This window comes from Calypte anna, chromosome 1 (genome assembly GCF_003957555.1).
Source record: "Calypte anna isolate BGI_N300 chromosome 1, bCalAnn1_v1.p, whole genome shotgun sequence".
Lineage (NCBI taxonomy): Eukaryota > Metazoa > Chordata > Aves > Apodiformes > Trochilidae > Calypte > Calypte anna.
Window position 1 is genome coordinate 45541677 of NC_044244.1, and position 25496 is coordinate 45567172.

At 39.1% G+C, this 25496-nt stretch overlaps 1 protein-coding gene across 2 annotated transcripts in view; it reads right to left on the reverse strand.

The window, feature by feature from the left end:
- Positions 1–23937, reverse strand: part of AEBP2 (AE binding protein 2) — a 48833-nt gene extending 24896 nt beyond the window's left edge. For both annotated transcript variants that reach the window (XM_030469091.1, XM_030469090.1), the window contains exons 1-3: positions 23291–23937; positions 5369–5576; positions 2554–2661 (exon numbers count right to left, since the gene is read on the reverse strand). In XM_030469091.1, coding sequence (XP_030324951.1) covers positions 2554–2661; positions 5369–5576; positions 23291–23910 — 936 coding nt within the window. In that variant the 5' untranslated portion in view covers positions 23911–23937. The remainder of the gene's footprint in view (positions 1–2553; positions 2662–5368; positions 5577–23290) is intronic.
- Positions 23938–25496: the final 1559 nt, after the last annotated feature.

Genomic DNA, 25496 nt, shown 5'->3' on the forward strand with positions numbered 1-25496 from the left:
TAGCACCCTGCCACATACTTACTACCCTCTTCTGGTCAGTATATGATTATAGTGTTCTTTTACCTTTACAAAAGGTAAATTTTTCATGCTTTTAATTACTATCGTCCTAGCTAACATCTTTTTCCTAAAAACCATACTGAACAGCAGTTCTTCAGACAACAGCATACAGTTCTACTATTTCCATTACTGCCTTTTACAGCTCTCCTCAAGAATCCTGGCATTTATTATTTTTTAAGTAGAATACTGAATGACCAAGTATTTTCAGCAAGTTCTCTGAAATGACAGCTTCCTTCCTTTTACACAAGAACTCAAGTATATTCTTATGAGGCAAAAGAAATTTCATTTGTAATTTAGGTTTTGGGAAATATTTTGTCTGCAAGAACAAGAGGTCCTCAATCCAACTCTGACTTGGAAAAACCTGGCTTTCCCTAAAAAGTGAAGAACTAAGATTTATAAGAGCAGCTAAATGTAGCAAATGGAAATATTTGCTAGTAATGGCTGTTCTTGGACTCATCAAGACAAATATACAACACTTTAAGTGTTTTTGTATCAGACAGCAGAATTCTTGTAGAAGAAAAGAAGCAAGTGATGAAGCAAGTACGTTAATTAATAGGTTGCTATCACAGACACATATATTCCTGGCTACCTCATGCGAGCTCTGAAGCCTATATTCAGCTAAAATGACAGAGGAACAAATGATGTGACCAAATTCTACTCAGACCATTATTATCCTCCATTCAAAGCTCCCAAGAACAGACTGAGAAATACAGAGATAAAAAACAAAGAGGGACCGAAGACAACAGTAGAAAAAAAATACTTAAGAGACTGAGCCACAATAATTAACTACTGCAGTCCTGGTCTGTGTTTTGTTCTTTCCCCTAGTATGACCTTAGAACAGAAAATTAGCTAGTGAAACAACACATATTTAACACAAGCTTATTATTATTATTAACTGACTGTTCTAAATTTAGGACTCTAATTGCAACCAGACTAGACAAAAATTTAGTTAAACTAGAGATAACTTTTGCTGACTTCTCGAGGCAACTGGTAGACTCAAAAGTATTACTCACATTTCTCAGCTATGCCCACCTCTTTTAAACCCCATGTCTTGAAAATTTAGTTTCTTTGATCTAGACCAAATAAGTATACAAATTACCTACTGACTTTTCTTCAAGATCAAAGCTTGCCACTAAAGTTTACAAAACATAATTCCAAGCCAAAAAGACCTAAAATATGGGTTTTCTGATTATTGACATATTTTATTTTACTTAGGGATTAGCACTTAAGATTAGATCTGTTGCTGAAACAATCATACCTGCAAACTTTCAGGGATCTATGATCCTTACACTATGCTTCCAAGAGCATGCTAACCTTATTCATTTGAACAAAGGGTACAATAACCTTAAAATCGTTTCGTTTTGCTATTCACTCTCTCAGTCAGAATTCTGAGACTAAACTGTACAGTTCATTATAGAAAATAAATCTAGCCTTTACAAGTTTTTTTTCCAAATAGCATAATGCCCCATTTTCACTCTCTAGATTTTTGGTTTTGTTTTGGTTTTGGTCATCATTACTTATAAGCTATGCAGAAGAAGTAACTTTGTGTAACACAAAACGTATTTTAGTCATAAAGCTGCCTTAAAAACAAAATTTAAAAAAAATTTGAAAAGAGAGAAAAGGAGAAGATACTACCTAGGAAAAGAGAGAAGAGGGAAGCAGAGAAACAGTGACTAAAACTTGAAAAGGATGGGGGATGGGGGAGAGGAAAGCATAAAATGCTACCTAAACTGAAAAAAACCCAAACCCAAACCCTCATTCATTTTTATGTCCTGCACGGAAGGAGAACTTCAGTCTGAAGTAGTGTGGGTGGGACTTACCATCAAGTGATCCAGGACTGACAGCTATGAACTGCCCCAACTGTATCCATAAGAGGATGAAGCAACTCATTAATAACGGATTGGTGGATATGGGAATGATAAACACTACTATACCTAGAATTGCAGGTACAGATTAGGGGGAGAAAGAAAGAGAAAGTTAGAAAATACTATGCAGGAAATACAATCAGCTCAATGGTCCTGCATTGCTGACTTTATTATTCTCAGAGAGGTTAACCATAGTCACTGACTGTGTTTCAACTGAATTTGGTTAATAAAACCAGTTCTTACTCAAGCACAGAATATACACCATCGGATATGTTCCAAAGTTTAATGTGGAGGTGTAAAGCATGAGACAAAATATCTTACTCTAACACTTCAAGCAACTCAACTGGAAAACAAAAAAATGGAAACTGAACTTCACAGATATTTAGTTTTACACTCCTCCACCATTTATAGATTAAAATAATTGGGGACAGAGACACAATGGCATCTTCACCTGTTCTCACAACAGAAAAAGGTCCTTTTGGTACTACTGTTGCAAAGACCAAGGCTCAGTTCACTGGACACTTCTTAAGAAATCCTCCTGTGATGGTATTTTTCAGCTCACATATTGTAACAGGAGAAGTATACAGAATTCCTCTTAAAATAGGGGATGACATATTACAATGAACCTTACCTTGAAAGGTTTGTCCCCACTGTGTGTCAGCATATGCCTCTGCAACCAGCTTTGACTTGTTGAAGGTGTATTATATACTTTGCAACCTTTCCATAAGCAAACAAACACCTAATAGAGTAAAAATGCAGTGAGTTTACACAAATCAAACAGTAAAAAAAGACAAACAGATTAGCAAAGAAACCTGTTCTCACAATACAGAGTACTTCAAAGATTTCTGAACAATAGCCACTTATTTTGCAAACTTCTTGTATTTCATCAAGATAATTACAGCCAGAACTATTCAAAAAAAGGTCACTAGAATGAAGTATCAAAAAATAGTCTCCTGCAGATAAACACAACCAAGAGCCACAGCGTCCATTTTAAAGAATTTGTGTTTGCACCCACGATCTGTATTCACCAGATACTGAGACATAACAGTTTTTATGACAATTTTACATTTTCTGATTAGCAGATACAGAAATAATACTGCTTGCTCTCAAAAGCTATTAATTTTATTCTTTGAGCATGAAAATAAACACTCTTAATTACAATATGGCTGTTTATAGATACCAGAGTTTTTCAACAGGTCTGTGTGTGTGAAAGGAGGTACAGCCCTAATTTCTAGCAGCAAAATACAGATACCAGAAATAACACTGGTTTTCAGACCTGCAGGAAACTAGTTGGATATGAGCTGCTTGTTATCTTTCAGAGATTAAAAAACTTCATCTTCAAAAGATTTCATTTTCAAAACAAAAGAGCAGCCACAAGAGTGCTACATAGTTGCTGTATAATACATATATGACCCCCCTTATTAATACAAAGCTGGAAAACCCTGAAGGTCTGTATGATGACCTACTGACACAGAAGGCCCACCCCCCCCTAAACATTTGATGTCTGCTCCTCGGTTTTGAGATCCCCCTGAAGACACAGAATTGGAATTTCCAGGGCTCCTGACCCTGCAACAGCTCCGTAACTTCCAATATTTCCATCAGCAACTGCAGACTGCAAGGCACTCAGCCAAGGAATATTAGTATGAAGTTACAGATTGTGGAAACAGAATCCCTCCAAAAAGCAAGCACTTGGTTTTAGAGTAACCCACCAGAGGTCCAGCTAAGGCTTCTTGGCAACCCTTATCAAAAGGCTGCATCCAAAATACTTCTGAAAAAAATATTTTTGAGAAGTAAAGCTACTTTGTCAAAAGGTTTCCTGGGTTCTTCATGGACTTATCTAGTTTGGAGCCATTACTCATATTAGCTTGAAAATATACATTTTACCATACTTGTATACTTATATTTTTTTTAAGCTCTCAGTAAGCAGTTACTACTCCAATTCAATACCTGAAATCCAATCAAAACCACAAGAATATAATTTTTACCACCACCTGAGCACCTCACCAGCAGGTGGCAGACAAATCCTTGAAACAAAACAGCCAGCATCAGTCCCCTTCAATAGCATAGTTGAAGAACTTTTTTAAAAAATAAAATGTAAGCCAGTACAGATCCAGTACAGGAATAAAAAAGATGTAACAAAAAAACACCAAAAAACCCCAAAAAACTTTTAAAACCCTCCGGTCCCTTTTTAAGAAATGGATGAGGCTACAAGGATCCCCAGAGATGCAGTTATATGAAAGCCCACAGGATACCAATACATGACATCCATTTCATTTTTTTCATCCAGGATTCATGCAATGCTTTTATAAGCCTAAGAACAGAACTAGAGAAATCACCTCATGGGAGGCTGAAAAGCCAGCTCACTGAATGGATGATTATGCTTAGAGCTTGGACTGAAAAAATTCACCAAATACAAAGCTAGAAGTTCAATCATAACAAAAGCATTAGCTAAATATTACCATAGTCACAGCTGTCTCAGTAACACAATTACACAATAAATTATTTACAGTAAGGCAAATTAGTATTTTATTTAAGTCTCTTATTCACTCAGCATGAAGTGTAATGGCCTAATGTTTTACTTCTGGAGAAGCAGCAGGACAAAAAATTAAGACAATGACTGTTCTAGGTTAAGAGCTGATACTAGCTTTTCAAGAAATTAAAGCATTGCAACACAGTCAAAAAGCAGACAGATTGCTTATGTTTGATGTAAACAAACATGCCATATTTTATATATAAAAGATAATTTGGGAGGTTGGAAAGGGCAGGTAGTTAAGTACATATCTGAAACTACTGGAAGGTGTTTTGAAATATTAAAATCATGAAACCAATGGAAATTGCATAATTTGATCAGGGCTTAAACTGAAGTATACATGATTATATGTGCATTTTAATTTTAAAACTAATAAACACTAGATACAACTGTATTGAAGGTATACATGTCACCTGTAGCACAGCTGCTTCGGTAAGACATTGTGCTCGAGTCAAAGTCTTATGTCTTTCCTTTTATGCATTCTGCATATATTTTACCTCTAGTGAGACTCCACTCATAAAAATAATCAAGACTTAATTCAAATTCACATGCAGTAACACATACACTAATAGTTTTAAGAAAATTAATTCCAAGTGTAAGCACTTAAAGATATATCAACAGCTCCAGGATGCTGAGAAGTTAGCACATTCATCCAATAGCCTCATGCCATTTATCTAAAAGAACTTCACACATTCTTAAAAAGTTAGTTTAAGTAACCAATTAAACACACAATACCAAATCAAGTGAACTATGCAAGACAGCAGCTGACTGCCTAATACACCATGACTACTGAACGCCCAACCTGGGTTGCCACTAGCTACAGAACTGAGACTTGAAAACACACAATTTGCTACAGTCATTAAAGGTTGAAATACTTGCTACAAAGAAAGAGGGGGGGAAAAAAAGTAACACCAACCCCTCCTCGTTGACCATCCACATGTATGGAGCGAATGTGATCTGCCAAATCTGGGCTGGAGCTGAAGCAAGCGTGGCAGTGGTCCCAACAACAGTTGTAAGCAATGCTTTTGGCAGAGGAGGCAGGAACTCCTTGTCCATTCATCATAACTGGAGTTGAACGCCCACTGGAAATTGTGCTGTCTATGTCCATAATAGTGCTGCTTATGCTGCAAGACAATAAAAAAAATAAAATACACACACTTATAATTTATTGTGGTTTGCCACTTTATAATAAATGTACAGTCAGGAAATATTAACTGGCAGTATAACTTCTTCTGGACACTGGCAACAAAGGGGAGGGATGGAAAATTCTTCCATTCACTGACTTGTCGGAAAAATAACTCTCACATGATTAACAAAGTCATTAAGTCATTTTAAGCTACTTTAAACAGCCAACATTTTTATTCCCCAGAAGAGAAGGGGAAAAAAAAAAAAAAAAAAAAGCTTTAAAAAAAATTCTTGCTAGATTAGATCAGAGATGATCTAGTACAGCATCCACTGCTAACACTAGATCCTTAAAAGAATTGTTTTAAGATACTCGCACTCTTCCTCCAGCACGCATGAACTAAAATAATGTTTTTTGTTCTGATTTTTTAACTCTCCAGAGAAGCCAGGAGCAGCAGTACAATACACGGCCGGCAGGGGTCATTTCAATCAGCAACATCACAGAACAGCTCATCTCTGAAAGGACCGCAGAACACGAGGTGGTCAAGTTCCCTGCTCCAACAGGAGCAAGTGACAACAGTCCACTTGTGGTCTTGTCCAGTTAAGTTATTATTATAGATACACTTTTGCTAATATAAGCCAGTCATTTTTACATAGGTGTCTTTAAACATTCTTCTAAGCAAAGCAGTGCAAAGAAAAGAGTAAATTAAATTTCTAATTAAGTTATTTTAACATTTTTTTAAAATCCTGTTCAGCTCAACGAAATATTTAGAATTTCTAATTTTTATCATATCCATTATCTTGCCCCCTTCCTCTACAGTTTCTACACATTCTGCTTTTAAAGGTACAGGTGCTGTCAAGATTTTTAAGCATCACTGTTCATATAACCACTATTTTTGTTTATACATTTTGAGATAGATGAAACAAAACCTGCATTATTGTTCAAAATTTGAAGATATCATTATCATGTTTGCTCTTTTACACTAAAAGCCTTTCCTTACAATTTCTCACATTATCTGTAGCTTTTAAATCAACTCTGTGCTAGCAGTTTTTTCCAGTGATAGATTTTGAAATCATAGGTATTTGACTTCATATTTCTCCCCTCACAAACCATGTGGATTCCAATGGATTTACCAAGGAAAAATTTCTTGTCTTTACTAAAGTAGTACTTATTCTCTTTAGCAATACTTTCCATTTAAGTTTTAGTTTTAACTATCCTGAGTAATTCAGTTTCAAAACCAAACTCAAAATGATAGCAGCAATGTAACATTTATGAAAATACCCAACTATCATATCCCACAGCTTTAAAATCTTAAAAAATCTTCCAACCTATTAGTCTGTCCCTTTCATTAAAATTGACTGGTTATTCTCTCACCTTTGTCTTGCAATTTAAAAAGAAAGTTTTAGAGACCTTTTCAGCATTTTTCTCTTCGATCTAAGTGTATCAAATACTTGCTTCCTAAATGCTATACAAATACCACAAGCCTTTTTTGCCCCCTCTCAATTTCAAAAGAGATCTAACAATTTACAAGGCATGACTTCTACCTATGAAAGCAGAGATTTCTGTGGCTACACAGCATTTTTTTATGTGCCCATTATTTTAATTTCTCCCCTTCGCTATACCCTGGACACACACAGCTTTCCATGATCCCCTCCCCCTCTTCCCTGCCCCCCCAAAAGTTGTCTTGGTTCTTTTTTATGACACACAAGCACAAAACCTGCCTGTAGCAATAGAGAAAAGATGGCCAACAGAAGCCTACAGATAGTTTTGCATCTGTTCTGTATTTGTCTTTCCCAAAACGCTCATTTTACATTCACCAGAAGCTTACATAAATAAAAAAAAAATAGAAATTAAAAAAAAAAATTAAAAATAAAAAATAAGAAAGCAACCAGCACTGAGCTGAAGCTGACAGTCCCAACAGTGGTAACAATCACTGACTGCAGCTATGGGTAATAGTGATTTAGGATCCCTCCAGAAAACAGTCAGAAGCTTTACGTGCAAAATATGTTGCAGATAATCCAATTTTTTTCTGCCTGCAGGGCTCACCACAGACGCAACTAGGGCACTGACATCCCTTCCTTACCCGGTTGATACCTAAGTGAAAAACTATTGCCAAATGTAAAAATCAGTAAAACTGTCTAACAAAGGCTAAGTTTACCAATGGGAAGATAGGAAAATTGAATAAATAGATGTAACCCACACACCAGTTTGAGTTATCCAAGTGCAGTTTTCTCAGAATCACTACTAAGCAGTAGTGATTAGGTTTGAATGCACACAAGATGGCACACTGCCTGACCATTTGTCACATACAGCAATGTTACACGGATGAGTGGTTCCAACAGGAAGTTATCTAACCAAGGATGGCAAAGCACTTCAGATGCAGCACTCATGCAACAGCTGCCTCAGACCATTCTTCTTGAAGTAACTGTAACTTTCTCACAGATGAAAGGTACTAAAGTACGGTATTCTATATATACTTTAAGGAGGAGCTCAAGCATCCAAGCTATTTACAGACAGTCTGAGTTTCCACATCCACTGACAGCACTGGTACAATTCTCAAAAACCCCACAAAAAAGCATAAGCAGATTTCCAACAATGAAGGGGTGAATATATAGCTGTTCTCTCAAGAGTATCCAGTATTTTTACAGCCTGGGAAAAGCAATGCCAAAACATAACCCAGAATGAGTTCTCTGAAAGAACTGAGAGGGGAAGGGTGGTGGGGCAAGAAAAAAGTGGGCATTCATGTGGTTTCTCCAGTTCACAGGCATGCAGTCTGGTTAATCTAAATACCAATGAAAAAGCCCCAAACTGATGAACCTGTAGCATGGGAGTTTATTTCATATTGCAAACACAGTGCAACATATCCTGACCAACTTGTGATACAAAATCACAGGTCTCTAATTTGACAGCCTAAGGAATGCAAGATACTTCAGCTTTTGTGTTTTGTCAGGTGTTTTGCTTGGTTAGTTTTGGATTCTTTTTTGCTTTTGTGTGTGAGGGTGGTTGCTTTGTTTGATTTTTGTTTTGTTTGGTTTGTTTTCTCTCTTTTTTAATATGCTATGCTGCCTGTAGAAAATTACTCCAATTTAGAGAAAAATATGTAAAAGTCAACTGACATGAAAAAACAGTAACACTTATAAAGCTGATTTGGATATAATGTTTTACAAGTTTGCTTGTTTTTGTTATAATAGCTTAAGTGCTTGCTAAGGGCTAAAAGATTAGGATTGCAGAGATGGTATCAAAATTTAGTATCAGAGGAAATGGAATAAAAAAAAAGGTTGCCCATAGCACTTAAAACCAAGTAGCATCATATAGAATTTCTTGGAAGTTGAGGATGAAGTGCTATATTGAACCATGATTCTATAACCTATTCAGGATAAAATCTAAAAATTGTGGGGGAAAAAAAAAGTAACTCAAATTCAGTTGAATGATAAGTAGTATTTACTTAGAAAGGAATGCCTACCCTTCTCCTGGTTTGAAGAACTGTGTAAGACATTAGGAAGTACAGACAAGTACTGCTGTAACAGGACAAGTCCTGCTGTAAGAGGACAAGTCCTGCTGTAACAGGACCTACTAGAGAGATGGCTAAATTACTTATAAAATGAAACAGCCAGAAGCTGCACAAGAGATCGCTGTTTTCTGACAGTTCTCTTCATAGGCTCCACCAAAGTCGAAAAAACTCACTGTCCTGACACATCGCTTCTCCAGAAATAACTCTTTAAAATAAAAACATTGAATTTTTTTTTCTTCTGTTCCTTCAAAGCCAACTTATTTTGGTGTGATCTGGTGCCTCAGTACTGAGAACCTAGAATTAGTTTCTATCTTTCTCACAGCCTACGGAAGAGGTAAAGGCTGTGAAGAAAATATGTGAAAGCCCAGCAAAATCTTTCATCTTTGTCAGTGCCCTTGCAGGTCAAGCATGCATACCTTTTCTCTAGTATTCCATAAAATGAAAAAAATATCAGGAAGCTTTGCAGATAAAAGTCTGTAGTATATCTATAGCATCAGAGAAGACACTGATTTGAGAAGTCTCTTGCCCTTGACCTGCTATTTCGAGATGAAGTAAAAAGATAATGATAAGTTTTATAGTACAAGCTGAGGCTGCTGCTAAGTCTGTGAAAACTTAACTACAACGTGCTGATTCACCAACTTTTTTGTTTCTTGGTTTTTCACAAAGTGTATGAGAGTAGTACATACAGGTGGGTAAGATGTGCACACATACTTCACCATCTTACCTAGTCCAGTTCAGTCTTTTCCTGACCAAAAGTGTGGATGCACATCAACTAAGTCCAAAAAGCGCTGGACTATCAAATAGTCTCTGTATACCTTTCAATTTTTGAAAGGGGCTTTTCAATCTGATTTTCTATCTGTCTGGAATGATCCAAGAGAGGGAAAACTTCTTTAACAAAGGGTAAGCAGTAATGGAAATTACATCCTCCTGCTTTCCCATCTGAAATCCACAAAGCCTGTAAGTGGGAAAGTGATAATATGTATCAAAGAGGTGATAACAGTAAAAGTAAGGAGAAAACAAACCTTCTGGCGAACTACTGATAAGAAAGACACTGAAGCACATTTTTAGCTAAAAAACTTAAAGCAAGTTTTCTTCCTTTTTCTAAGCCCTTTTTCCCTAGCTGGGAGATCTGTTTAAATCCTGACTGTCACTATCAAAGCAGAATGACTCGAGAAGAACTTAAGCGCTTGTGGCATTCCCCTATTGCTAGTGACAGACAGGACTGGGTTTGCTCCCAAGCTGTAAGCAGGCTCCAGCTCCATTGTAATGGATCTATAGACCATAGCCTGATGAAGAACATTAGACATTTGAGTTTCACAGAGTTCAACTCAGGGGTCATCCCAAACAATAGAGCATCAAAAACAGTCACTGCTGGAGACAGCTTGCATACACAATAGCTGTTTTTAAGAAGCACCACTCAAAAGACCGACTAATTGCTAAAATTTAAAACTGTTACAGCAAGCACAACATAGTCTTTGAGTTTATGTTATCCCTACTTTCATCCTAATCCAAGCACCAGAAACAACTCGAGGTAAAAATCACAGCTCTAGAGGCAAGAACTGAACGCCTTTCTAAAATACCTTACTAAACCCACATCTCATTTTACCAAGTCCACAAACACTGGCAATCAATGCCTTCCAAGCACAGCAAGGTAGAACTGAAAACAGTCTTTTTATAAGAGTTAAACCTCTTTCCACCCTCCTCCAATTTTTTCCTCTCAATAGCTTTGAAAATATACTGACATTAGAAGTGTATTCATTAAGCAACATCATTAATGCAAGCTTAAATAGAGGAATCATTACCTCAAAGGCACTGTTTCAGGTCTTATTTTCATCCATATCTACTTTACCTGCAGCTAGAAATAATTCATCTTCATAAGGATGGTGATTAACATTTTTTAGCATCACTTTCATGTTAAAAGGTTAGTAACTGCACAACATACATGTGCATGTGGACCAAATACAGTCAAAATTGTATTTAAAAACAATCCTGAAACAACAATAAAAAAATTGCTCAGGAGCTGCATGTCATTTTCACTTAATAGAATAAATAAATAAAAAGTTCCTCAAGCATTCTAAATCCTGGATTATTATTTTCTTTCAAGAAACTTAGCAAAATTAAACCACCAAGAGTCAAATATGAATACTTTCTTTAAGGAAAAAAATTAAATTATTCCCAACGTAAAATACACAAATTTCAAACCATATAATTTACCGCATATGCATTTGAGCATTAATTGTTGTGTACAGTTAAATGCAAATGATAATATAACGACCCTGTGATTTAATGCATTAAAGGAAATGGTGTATTTCACATCATTCCTGACACATGCTTGGCTCTCCAAGGAGACCAACTTCCTCACTACTGCAAGTAATCCCTTCCATTGAATTTAATGAATGGAATGCCTAAATTTTTTTCTTTCCTCTTTTTTGTTAATCTTTCAGAACAGCAGACAGTAGCAGTCTAGAAGGAATATCAACACAAAAGAAGAACAGCATAATTTTTTACTTTCCCTGAACCCCCCATTAGCAACTGTCCACTCACAGTAATAACAGAGGCAGGCACTAAACACATGCACAAAAGCCCAATCAATTTGCTATTATACTTTTAATGTCTGCTAAACATACTCCCCCTAGACCTTAACTGAAGCAACCTTCCCTCAGGCAAAACTCAGACCTAACAGATGGGCCTTATACCATGCCCTTGAGGGTCAACAAGCACTACTTCAGTCCGATCAACAGGAGCACATTTCAGAGCTACAGCACCTCCGCCGAGAACCCTCAGCTTCCAGCCCCCAGATGTTCAGTAGGTAAGCAAAGGACCCAGATGATTTCAGCTAACACCAAGGGAAATGACTGTGACAGATCCTATAATAAATAACCTCATCTTGTAGCACATTAGATTAAAAACGAGTAGTGAATGAAGTGAATCCACATTGCATTGCTAAAACCAACACTACTGAGTAGCCATCAAGCTGTACCCTTCTCTAATGCAAGTGAGAAATCTTCAGAAAGAGTTTCTTCTGAAGTACACGGCGATAATCCAGTCATAAAACATCAAACCCACAGAAGATTGCCTCTGGCTAGATGAAAAGCATAATCAACATTCAAGAACCCAAATACTACAAAGGTCACTAGAAGCAGGTGAATATTTTAAGGATAAAAAAATACCCTGTTAGTTTCATTAGCTTTCACCAGCCAATACCTGTCATTTCTGCTTGGAGCTTCGCCTATGGAAAAGTTGCACTCTAACATCCAGATAAAATAAATTCAGAATAATGGAAACACTAAGTAACAGTTACTTCTCACAAGAATTTCAAGGGCTAACCTAAAACACAAAAGAAAAGGTTTTACAACACGGCAGACCACAACTAGGTATGATTTCCAAAACAAATAGCCTCAACTGCAATCATTCAATTACAAAAGCCAAACCAGAAAATTGGAAAAAAAAAAAAAAAAAAAAAAAAAAAAAAAAAGGGGGAAAAAAAAAAGATATGCCTAGTGACATAGCTCAGAACCTCATTATTTTCATTTCACAATGCAAAGTAGTGAAAACAAAAACTTCACAAGCCTCCTCCTCATTCCAAGACAAGGGGTGGAAAATTCTGGTGTGTAGCTCTGGCCAATGGACCAGTTCCACAAAACCAACCTAGCAGTTTTACAGGTTTTTGAGGCCATGAAATTCAAAGTGATTTATACTCACTACTGCTTGACATATCAACGGTCAAGTGATGGTAATTTTCACAAAGATTGAAAATCATGAAATTATCAACCCTCAGCTCCCATCATGGATCGAGAGCTCCTCTATATCTGCTAGGAATTTTCCCTTTTTGACAAAATCTCCATCAGTTCTATACACAGGACCTATTTAATCTTCTCCAAAAAAGCATCACATGGTTAACTTCTATTTCTTTACACTCCAATCAGCAATTTGACCTCCAGACCACAGCTGTTTAAAAGCTGAGGTAGGACAAATGTCCTTGCTCAGATCTGAACAGTACAACTGAATTTGATACAACTTATTAACAACAGAAATTGCTACACTGGCTCCTAAATGAAAGCTGACAAAGAACAAATTCCTATGTTCTAGAATTAAGATTTAACTTTTGCTGACCTTCAATGATTATTAAGCAAAATTTAATGCCAGCTTCCTTATGACATCGCTATCAGAACATCTGCATTAATGTGCCAGTATGCAATAAAATGCAATGCCCAAGGCAAATACATACAGGTGTCCAAGCAGATTTTAATTTATCTTAGCTGTATGCTATCCAACTGATCATGCCAATATAAAAGCGAGATTAAAACAGATCCAGAGAAACATGAAGAGTTTGCAAAACATGAGCAACCACTACAAGCCAGCAAGAAGATATAAAAGATTAACATTTGCCAGATCTTTTTTGTTCCTTTCACCATCTTCAGTGAATTTGGTAGCTTATGATGCAACTACATTGGTAAGAGATATATTCCTACTACCAAATCTCTGTGATTTAGTTCCCCAAATCAAATATTTATGTTCCACAAGGAAAATAGTTCACCTGATTTTAATGGCTGTAGTTTGATTGTGGTGTGAAAATGCTGTAATGCTTTCCAGCTCCTACAGTTTCTTTTCATCTAACCAGCAAGTAAGCCAGACAGACTCTTCAGTGTAGAAAATGACTCCAGTTACTTGCATTTCTGAGGGTTTGGGGTTATTTTTAACAAATTTCATGAAGAAACCATTTGTCTTCAATTTAAATAGAAATTATGCAAAATAATTTAATGACAGATAGCAATCAATTACTGAATTCAGGAAAATCTACCACCAGTAAGAAAAAAGTGTTTGTGTATAAACCACCATCAAAACCAAAGAGAAACATCACTCACATTGCAACAAAAATACCTGGATCAGGACAGTAAGCCAGAAATACACAAAGTGAAAGTCCACCACTGTGTTTTAAAGGCAGAACCTTCTGTCACATCTGCTCTTGGCAGCTCCTATCCACAAATAGTCCTGAGAGCAGACAACACAACTGATTCCATGGCTTTTCAGAAACAAAGGAGGAAAAACAGGATAGGCAAAAATTACTTATGTCTGGAAAGTTACCAAGTCAAAGTGAGGAATAATCAACATAGCAAATAAGAGATATACTAAAAAGTTGAGAGGGATAAAAAAGGAAAACAGTATTTTCCAGAAGCACCCACGGGTTACTTTTAAATAAGTGAAAACAACATTAAAGTGACTTCTGATAAAGAAAAAAGATCATGATTTCCAGGACTGCATGATTTCCGAGAGCACCCACTTCTTTGAAAGCACCTGAGCTGCTGAATTGCTTAAGCATTTTTTTTTAAATTAGACCTACTCTTCATACAAATTAAGTTATAGTAACAAAAACCTCTCAAAATTAACAAGACTCCAAAAGTATTCATATATCATTCCTAAAAAAAAAGTCTACAAACCTCTTTATTGATTATCTTCCTACCTATACAAATAGTAAGAAATCAACACAGTAGAAAGTAGATGTGAAGTGAGAGAATTTTACAGCACATGACAAGTGACAACATTAAAAGTGCCTTAGAATACTTTTTGAAGCAGCAGCTTACTTTCCAGTAAAGCTATGCCTAGACTAGGAATAAATACCTAAGAAAGAGAAAAACACCTTAGACACTGCAGATTAATAATATAAAACAGGGGTAGGCAGGAAAGCTCTTCAAGACAGAAATCAAAGGAACTTAACAAACATGCACAGGAAAATAAGACTGAAAAGGTGTGTTATGAGTTGTCACCTTTTCTAGAGCTGCTTCCACTCTCCCGAATCACTCACTTTGATGATTTAGATTGTTAACCCTAGAATATTTGGGCATATAATATTTATGCAACACAAACCGAGGATATCACAGGATTTGTAGCACACAGAGGAACAGGAAACACAATAAAGAAACTTGGGATGCCAAAATATCAGAAAGGTAGTGAGAGTACAGCTAGTTAAATGTGCAAACCTTAGACATACCACAGCACAAAGACTACATATGCAAAAGGGTTACACAAATCAAGAAACTCTAAGTGGTTCTGCCTCAAAGATATATAGTCTAAAAAGAAAAACAACTTTCATTTCTAGAAACTAGAATAAGTCTTCAACTTATTAAGCTCCTTAGCAAGTTAGGGAAAGGCAACAAGTGAGTCTTAACTTTCAATATTCACTGATAACACAGTATGTTTCCTGTGTTAGCACAGTTTGAGAGGCACATAAGAAACACATTCAGTTATTAAAGATCTGCCAGATTTAATTTTTTTTTTTTAACTGTGCTTTCCATTCTGACAACTATAATCAATTTGAAGCACACTAACCAGCACTGGAAGTTAACAGCCTTCAGGCACAGCATCAAAGAAACTGCACCCACTCTAAACGTTATCCTCCCATTCTTCTATCCTCAGGGACACCTTCCTCACCCAGAACACAAAACTCTGAAAACAAGCAGAACACAAAACTACCAAAGATGCAAAACTCCCACAGGAGACCTGGTTTTGGTTACCATCATGTTAGGTCCAACTTAATAACGAATAAAAATAACAGATAGGATAACATTCTATTGAGTGGGAGTTTTCCCTATTCATATCTCAGTGAATAGTTGCTTCTTCAAAGTATTATCAAAAGCAGAGAAACCAGAAAAGTAAAACGTAACTAAATTCACAATAGAAAGGTCACAAATTAACGCCCTGGTCTACTGGACACTGAATCAACTACTACTACTTGTAAAAATTGCCTGATCTACAACTTGGCATGCAAGTTTGCTTCAGGAAGTCTACTTAAAAACACATCAAAAGTAGATTTATTTATTTCAAATAAAAAGTTTACATTTCTTTGCCTACTATGTATATAATGAAAATATTTTCTTTGCACCTTTAAGATTTTTTTATATACCTGGAATTCAGGTTATGATCACAGCACAATAAAGTATGATCAAAATAAGGATTTCACCAAGGTTTTACTGGGAAAAGAGTACTTCATACAAGATGCTGCACTAAGATCAATAAGAAGAGGAAATTCTTTTATGCTTTATTATTACTTAAAATTGTATTTAATAAATTATACTAGCATTATATGTGCAAATAATCTTGTCATTTACAAGTCCTGCAACTCAAATAACTTAGGTTTGTTTTATTCCCTCAGACATTACACAAGCTATTGGAACTAGAGCACTCTTCTGCAATACAACAGTATAAATGGGACTTGTAAGGTCACAATGAAATCTTTTGCTTTTCTATCACTACTTAAAATATGCAAAGAAATTTGGTAATCTTTTATAATAAAAAGTACCTATTAGATGCTAGCCACTGAAGTTCAGCAAATTATACTTAAGATCTTAAATTCTAGTACAAAGAAGAAAATTAGATATGGGAAAAGAAAGCTCAGGTGGTTTTTTGTGGTGCATTTTGGTTTTCGGGGGTTTTTTGCTTTTTACCATCATGAAGGGAGAAAGGTACTTAAAACACTTTTTCCCTATTTATTTGCTTTTTAGTTTTGCAAAATCACATTCTGATAACTGTAAACATTTCAGTAGATAACAAAACCCAATAAGCAGCAAGCAAAGCATAACATGGAATATTTATATTTAACTTTCTAAAATAAATTTATTTGAACACGTTCATATTCTAAGCACGAACAAATCCAGACAGAGCACACAGAGTTATAAAAAGGAATCAGTTACACAGAAATAACAAAGAATTCTTTACCTTAAAGAAATTTCCAATTCATGCACTTCTGTCTTTCTGCAAGTCATGTCACTATATTTTTTAATAGCAAATGGGAGAGTGGATAAATTCATTTTTCACACAAAGGAGTTACTCTCTTCTGTTCCCTTCTCCTCCGCAAGTTAACTGGAGATTATATTCCCACCTGTTTCAAGGATTCCCTGCAATTACATGGCTCCTTTATGGCAGAGGCCAATTTTTTCACTTCCTTTGGGTTAAGCTTCCACTTTTTCCTCAGGCTATATTAAGACACATTTTGCTCCCTGTCATACCAAAAGTTTTCTGTGTGCATCTCACATTTCCCCCTTGCTAGAAACCTTGATTACTCCATCAGCTCCCTTCTGTGCCATGCCCTGATTTTCCTACCCAACAATAGGTGGCTCTTCAACTATCCCAACACAATGTGTTCTAGGTGTACTTCCACACTGCTGTCTTTCATGCTAGCCCTGCCTACTGCTCATTCCGTCACTGCTAGTCTTTAACTGGATAGTATTTTTCAAAAAAGATATAAATATAGTAAAGCTAATGGAAAGCTGTGCATATGTAAGAGTGGCTATTGAGTCACTTGGCATCACTCAAGAAAGTTAGTTTTATCTGTGACCAGCTCCAAACATGCATGATGTCACATCTCCGCCAAATTAATATTCAGGCAGAGATAACACCTGGTTTAACTAAACTGGAAAGTGTAAAATAAAAATCACAAACAAACAAAAAAGGAGGTGGGGGGAACAAAAAAACCAAAACGACAACAGTTCTTTCCACTACTGCCTAGAAAATTCCTTTAAACAACATGCCCATCAAACCTCATATTCACAAGTTACCAGATTTAATGTCACACACTTAAACAAAATCATGTAAATCTGTGTGGATTTAAAAAGCCAATATAAAAGCAAATTCCTCTCTTACACTGAACAGGAAAATTTTCTCAAATTCTATTAAGTATATTTACATCTTACTACAATAACTATAACAGCTCATTATAACAAGCTCTTTCATCTAGTTCACAAAAAGACCTCATGTTAACCACTCAATTATAGCCACCAACAGCTTTAGCAATAAAGATACTTGCCATACAAAATTTCTGGGCTGTTTTGTCTTCCCATCAAAAGCTATTTTCTTCAGTGCCAGAAAGGCCTGAACGTAACCATTACACAATCAAGGGGGTTATTTTTCAATTTAAAAGTAAATAACAACAACAACAATAAATGGAATCAGAAACACTGAAACTATAGTTTTCAGGAGAATTTGGGGAACACAGGTAATCTTCTACATAGCCTCCTCTGACATGTCAATATTACACATACTCTAAAAAAAAAAAATTAATGCCTTAACCACCTTGCTGTAAGTGCTAATGGATGATTCTTCATGTCCTGAATTGGAACAAGTGAGACTATGCAGCAGAGGCCTGACGCACTTTTTAATTTGGTCACATGGATACATGAAACACACCTATTAGTACCATATGCCTTCCTGATTGTATTTCAAATTTGCTATTCCTCCTTCACAAACATCACTCATACAATTCATATGTCACTGTCTCGTCAGTCTTAAATTCTTCACTTTTAAGAGTTCAAAAACTCGACAGAATAGATTGTATTTAAACTTTTAATTAAATAAAATTTTTAAATCAGCATCCATACTAAAAGTTTTAAAGGTCTTGATTTAAAGAACATAAAAAACCCCTCAGCCTAAATCCTGTTTTTTTTTCATGTCTAAATCTTTTATCTGACAACCTGTTTGTTTCATACTGCATTTCACTCAATAGAAAGAAAAATTACACTCTGAAGCACAAAACGATTATTATTGAAAAGCTTTTCTGAAACATGTTTTCAAAACTTCTCATTTATTACACAGGAAAAGAATAACAATTTTTCTGAAACATTCTAGAAGTCTAAAGTAGTTATGATAAAAAGTTTCCCTGAGTATTATTGAGTACTCTTTGAGTCAGTCAGGCCCTCCCAATAACCAATTCTGTTGGTAACACTAAGCATGAAAAGGCTCAAAAAACAAAAAAACACACACAACACAAAAAGAAAAAAAAAAAAAAAGCAGCCTTACAAGTTACATGAAAATTGCCCACTTGATGAAAGAGAGGGACATTAATTAGTGCTGTGCCTCAGGGAAAGATTACTACACAGGTCCATGGAAAACCTGCTACATTTGCCCTACCAGCACTTATCTACTAGTCAGCAAGACAGCTGATACCTCCAGCTAAACCATATTTTTTCTGTGTTTCATGCCCAGTCAGTAAAAGGAAGCAGCAAAGGATAAACTCCTAAAGAAGGGTAAAAGGTGATGTAAGAATGGGAGACCAAGGATAATTCCTAGGTGACAGTACAAAGACACAAAACAAACTCACAAGCTTAACAAAGAAGCCCTTCATGCAGCTTTCCTACTTTTATTTCTGCTAAACATCTTGCTATAAGTGCAAGATCTACCACCTTTCTCTAAATCAAACAAAATCGGATTAAGAAACTATTTCAGATTGAAGTATACATCCAGAATAAACTTTTGGGCAAACAAATGTTTTTATTATTTCAGTAATCTAACACTACCTCTAAGTAAAAATTGTAGTTCAGCAATAATACACCAGTGAGCTGAAGACACATCTTCACTCCATTCAAGTCATCCAATACACACCTGAATCCACGTATCTGTTCAGGTCTAGCTTCAGTACCTTTGGCCCAAAACTAAACTCGGTTGCTGTGTTTATAGTTAACTGAACCATTATTTTTACTTTTCAAGTAGTATCAAATGTTTCTCAGCATGATAAGACCAACTGCTCACAAGAGTTCTGGAGAAACACAGCCATCCTTTCAGTACGTGTCTGGAGAGGGAAAGGCACATGAAAACTGCCAACGTTCACATGCTGATAACAGTCTGTTCTGACTGTAAATCTGGAGGAAAACTAGACTTGAATAAACCCTATCATTGAGCCAGCTGATCTGTGCTTGCTTGAAAGTTGTTGACAAACTTCAGCACAGTAATGAAAACTTAGCACAATTCCCAGGAAAAACATGAGATTACAGATCAAGAGTTACTTACCAGTCCTAAAGTGACTGCGCTCAACTCTCTTTACTAACATCATTGAGCTGAAAATGCCATCTGGTTATCCTAGGTATCAATTTGGGCTTTGCTTTTAGGTTTCTGGGGTTTTTTCAGGGGAAAGAGAAATATGTTTTTAAACAGTACGGTTTGTCTACAGGTGTGGAAATAGTTGGTTAAAAATCACTCTAAGTTTCAGAGCAGATATTCAACACTGTATTTGTTTCTTGTGTTGTTATAAATATATATAGTTCTATACTAATGCCCCAAATAATTAGCAAACACTCTCAAAATATATTCAAAACATTAATCTGAGAAGTTGCTGTACAGTAGTTAATATTTTGTGATATGTAAACTTTTCCTGTTCAGCTGTTTTACTTGTAGGTTATTTTACATTTGATATCAATCACTAAGCCAAAAATTAAGGTGATACCACATTGATAATTCTGGAGAATAACAAGACAGTATACAAGGAAACAGGAATTTGATCACTCATGGAATTCAGGCCCTCTCACCACACCCTCTTCTCTATTCAAATTTTGTAAAGAGGAAACAAGAAAAAAATCCCAAGCCTAAGGGCATGATCTGAATGTTACCAAACCTGCCTACATCAGGAGAAACGTTACCAGCTATACCCTTCTTACCAGCTTCCTCTGTAGTAAGCCAGGGACTGTAAATTCCAGCACATTAGTTCAATCTCTTTTTTTCTCACTTTTCCATTCCACAGGTAATCTTACTGTACAACACACTGTTGAGAGGAGAAATCAAGTTCCTTAGGACTTCAGACATGAATAGTCAAAGGTCACCAAGTACTGTAAAATGTATTCTTTTGTACAAAATATCCCTAGTAGAATATAATTCTCTAATAGTTTCAAAACTTACATTTTAATGCAGAGGTGAACAAATCAGTGAATGATTTCAGAATTTAAAATTTTATCATAAACCTACACCTATAAGCCTAACATATTCTCAGCTCTTTCCTGGTATTTCACCCTCCCACTCCACACACTCTTTAGCTCTCTGGTACATCCCCTGTCTTTTGCAACCGTTTGTCTGCCTGATCAACTAAAAGGCAAAATATTATCTTGCATCACGCTTCCAACCAACAGAAGCATGGGGATCACTAGATCAAACAAGTGAGTTGCTGGTCTACATGTAGTAAAAATAATAAAGCATTCTACCATGCAGCAAGGAGTGCACACAAAACTAAATCTTCATTTGGCGGGAACAACAAACAGTAGCCTTGCTCTTTTCCTACCCAACTCAACAGGCTTTGAAATTACAGCACAAAATTCCCTCTCAGCACCCCAAGTTTTAAGCCCGGCAGTTCAAAATAAAACTTTCCAAAGATGAAGACCTTATTTCAAACACTAACGGCAAGTAGTCCCACTCCTGCAACTGAGTCTGTAACAATGGTACTGGGAAAGAGAAATTATAAGTACACATACAGAATTAACTGTATGACTATAGCACAAGAACCACGAGAACAATGACAAAGAAAGTAGCACACTAGCTCCGCAGTGCACAAGTGAGTCATTATGACACTGTACTTCCAGAAACCCCCTTCAAGTTATTTCTGTTATTTCCTCTATACTCAGATTAACGTGTGCTCAGATAAGGCAAGGATTAGATTTTAATTTGATGAAAAACAAGAAACTATTGTTTTGTAACTCCATGATGTACCTGTTGTTTTTCTTTAACTCTGCTCCCCATTTGTGTGATTTCACATAAAATCTCAGCTTTTGAAAAACAAAAACAAATCTCAAAACCCACCTGCCCCTCCTTCCAGCTCGGAAGAAAGATAATGTGACTCCCTATGGGTTTTAAAGTCAGATGGAAACCAAAGAACTGTTTTGGTATTTTTCCCCTCATCTTCAGATTTTTAGAGATTCCCCAAAAACCACTTACATTGTTTTAGGAAACTGACTCACCAGGGTTTTGTTTGCTTGTTTTTAATACTTGAGGTTACTTTTAGTGATGCTCCACTTCTGAAATAAGGGCATTTGTATAGCTACACGGAATTTGATCTAACATCTATTCACAGAACATTTCCAGAACATGCCACATCATTCTTCACACTCAAGAACAAAAAATTACATGAAAATTACGTAACAATGAAAAATAAAAATAAATTGCAATTGTTACTCAACTGTAACTTTAACAAGGAAATCTGATACTTTTTAATGCTAAACAAAAAATTAAGAATAGCACAAGTTTCTTAAACTATTTAAAAGGACTAATTAGCAAAGAGACCTACAGAATTTTAAGATGGCTCTTATGTCCATTTTCCATTCTATTTGCAGTTTGTCAATTAAACCACAGTACACAACATGCAAGACAGATACTACATAAGCCACGTTCTTTTAAAGTCTTGCCTTAATAGCCTAAACCAGACCTGAAAGGTGGAGTGCGTGAAAATTTGGTCGTGCTTTTCCACAAGAATCAAGTTAAAGTCTTGGTAAAATGAGATGCGTACCTACTACATAAAAAAAAACCAAAAACTAAAAGGTAATCTTGACATTTACTATCCTAGAACTCATCCAAAGCCAACTTTGAGCCTCAGATTACCGAGCCTCGCTTAATACTCTGCATAATTTTTACTTGTGAGCTACTAATAGGGGAAGGCTGGTCTCCTTTTTATTTTAGTAACTAGATTGATTTCTCCCCCCCCCTTACTCTTTAAGCGGTTACCGCTCAGCTTTTTTCCCTCTAGCGCAGAGACCCTACTGCGGGTGCAGGCAAAGCCACATCTACGGATGATTTCCCCTCCTGAAGCTTTGGCACACCCTGACTACGCGTTAGAGGAAGATACAACCCTGAAGAACTCCAAAAGCACCATCTGAAAAAAAAAAACCAAACCCAAAACAGCAGCCATCCGAGGAAAAAGCGGCAACCAAACATCGCCACCTGAACGGGCAGCGCCCCGTACTCTGATCACAACGGGGGCCGTACCGGGACTCGCCATTTAACGATGAACAGCGATGGCTCCAGCCCTAGCAGCCTTCACGCGGCCTGCCGCCCGGTGCCGGGCCGGGGGGGGCGCGCCTCATCCTCCCGAAAGCAGCGGGCAGGCCTCCGGAGAGGGCCTCAAGGAGCAGAAGCCGCGGCGGGGGCGGAGGAGAGCCCGCCGCGCCGCCACAGGCCGCCCCCAGCCCCGCCCGGCACAAGTTGGCCTGAGAAACCTGTGGCTGCCCCCCGCCGCTGCCCTGACAGCCCCCGCAGCCGGGAGGGGGGCGACGGGCGGCCGGCACCCGCGGAAGAGGGGCCCCTCCGCCGCTGCGGGCGGGCTAGCGAGCCCCCCCCCGAGCGCTGCGAAGCGGGGAGGCGACCGGACATGGCGCCCGCCGGCCCGGGGACCCGAGGCAAAGCCACCCCCCTCCGCTGCCCGGGGAAGGGCAGAGGCGGGGGGCACGGGACGCGGCACTGACCTGTCCTCCGAGTCCATGCGACTGAGGGGCTCCCCGTCCGAGGACATCTCCAAGCTGCCCCGACGACCCCCCGACGTGGCGCTGCAGCTGCTGCTGCCGCTGCTGCTGCCGCCGCCGCCGCCGGTGCCGTAGCCCTCGTCGCCACCGCTGGACACGCTGCTGGAGCTGCTCCCGCCGCCGCCGCGGCCCAGCCCGTCCTCCTGGCTGCCCCGGGGGCCCTTGAGCTCCTCCTTGGCGTCGGCCTCGCTGCTGCCGCCGGGGCTCAGCGAGCGGGTCTCGTCGCTGCAGCAGCCGCTGCTCGTGCTGCTGCTCCCCACCAGGCTGCTCTCCTCCTCCTCGCCGCCCTCCTCCTCCTCCTCCTCTTCCTCCTCCTCCTCGTCCTCGTCCTCCCCGTCCCCGGCCTGGCTGGCGCTCTCCGGGCTCGGCTCCGACATGCTCTCCGCCTCGCGGTTCATCATTATCAGCGACTCTGTCTCTGTCGCAGCCGCCGCCGAGGACGAAGGCGACGACGAGGACCCAGCCCCAGCCTCTTCCTCCTCGGCCGCGGCGGCAGCCACCGCTGCCGCCTCGCCGGAGAGCAGCCCCTCCGGCTCCGCCATGTCGCTGCGAGCGGCCGCCATGGCGCCTGCGAGTCGCTACGAACGGAGCGGAGCCGAGCGGGGCCGGGCGGGCGGGCGCGCGCGCGGGGCGGCAGCGGCGGCAACCGGCGGGGGCGTGCGCGTGGCCTGTGCGCGCGGCCGCGCCCCGCGCTCGCGCTCCCGCCCCCGCGCTCCCCTCCCCTTCCCTCCCTTTGCCCTTCTCACCCGCACAATCGCGCGGCGGCGCGAGCCACGGAGAGGAGGGGCCCGGGACGCCGCCGCACGCGCTACGGAGCGCGCCTGGGGACAAAATAGTGGCGGGAAGGGCGGAGCGGTGGTGGCCCCCCCAGCGGCGGAGTGCCGGGAGGGGGTGGGGGGGGGAGGTGTCGTGAGGGGAGGGGCGGCGGTTGGGAGGCAGTGGCGGGAGGGGGGGGACTGATCCCGAGGGGCGAAGGGAGGGACAGTCCCGAGTCCCGAAGGAGCAGCCAGGAACGGGGAATGAGGAGTTTCCGGCCAGGAACAGTCGCACCACCTTCTCCCCCCACCCCCCAATCCCCTCGACCCGCGGGAAAGCGCAAACGTCCCCGCATCTCAGCTGCGTTCCGGCTGGTTGAGTCAGAAGCCGGGTAGCTTGAGGTCTGCGAGGTGCCCGAGGGAGGGGGCAAAGCAGAACAGGGGGATCACGGCTGAGGGAAACCTGATGGCGTTTGTGTCCCTGAGAGGAAAACGGGGGTGGGGAGGAGGCTGTAGGAGTCCGGCGCTGACTGGACTCGGAGTAACTAAAGGGGGAAAGGGAATCCAGAGCCTACGAGAAAGGGTGAAGTGAGGCTCCTCAGCAAAGAGAACTACAGAGTGCGAGTCACGATGTGACACTGCCCTGGGAGAACTGGCAAAAAAACCCAGTTCAGCTGAGACACAAAGGAGACAGAAAAAGGTTTTCGGCGATAGTGACAAAAAGGAATGAAAAAGGCGTCACGCTATGCAGTGAGAAGCGCAGAGAATAAACTAGATGTGGCCTTGAACCTCCATTTGTAGTAAAGAAGCACGCTGGCTACAGGGCAAAAGCAGAACGACTAAATGAGAATGCAAAATAACGACTAAATGAGAATGCAAAATACAGTTTACTGCATTTAAATGGAAGTAAAACCAAATAGTGTAATGTGCTGAAATTGAGGAAATGGGTTAATTTTTTTTCTTAGCCCACATGCCATTCTGGAGGCAAAGGGTTAGGTGTCTGAAAAATCCAAACTGTGTAGAAGGGAAAAGGTGAATGGTAACAGAACGAGTGTCCCTCATATGCAGAATACATTTTGAAAAAGTAATTTTTAATTACTGTAAAATGACACAAAGTTTACCAAAGGGAGATCATATCAGTCTGACGTGACAGGCTTTTCGACAAGAGTCTTATCTACATGGACATCAAGAAAGCGTTTGATAAATTGTCACATGGAAGTGATAAGCAGAAGTTTATAGGATGGGAATTAGCAGTAGAACAGGATGGTGGGTAGACACTGAAACAGAGGTGAAATCAGATGAATCGCTTGTCAGAAACTGACGAATTTCTGGAGGGATGAAGAGGGCAGCTGGAAGTGTAAGATGCTATTCCACATGAATTTAAATGTCGTGTA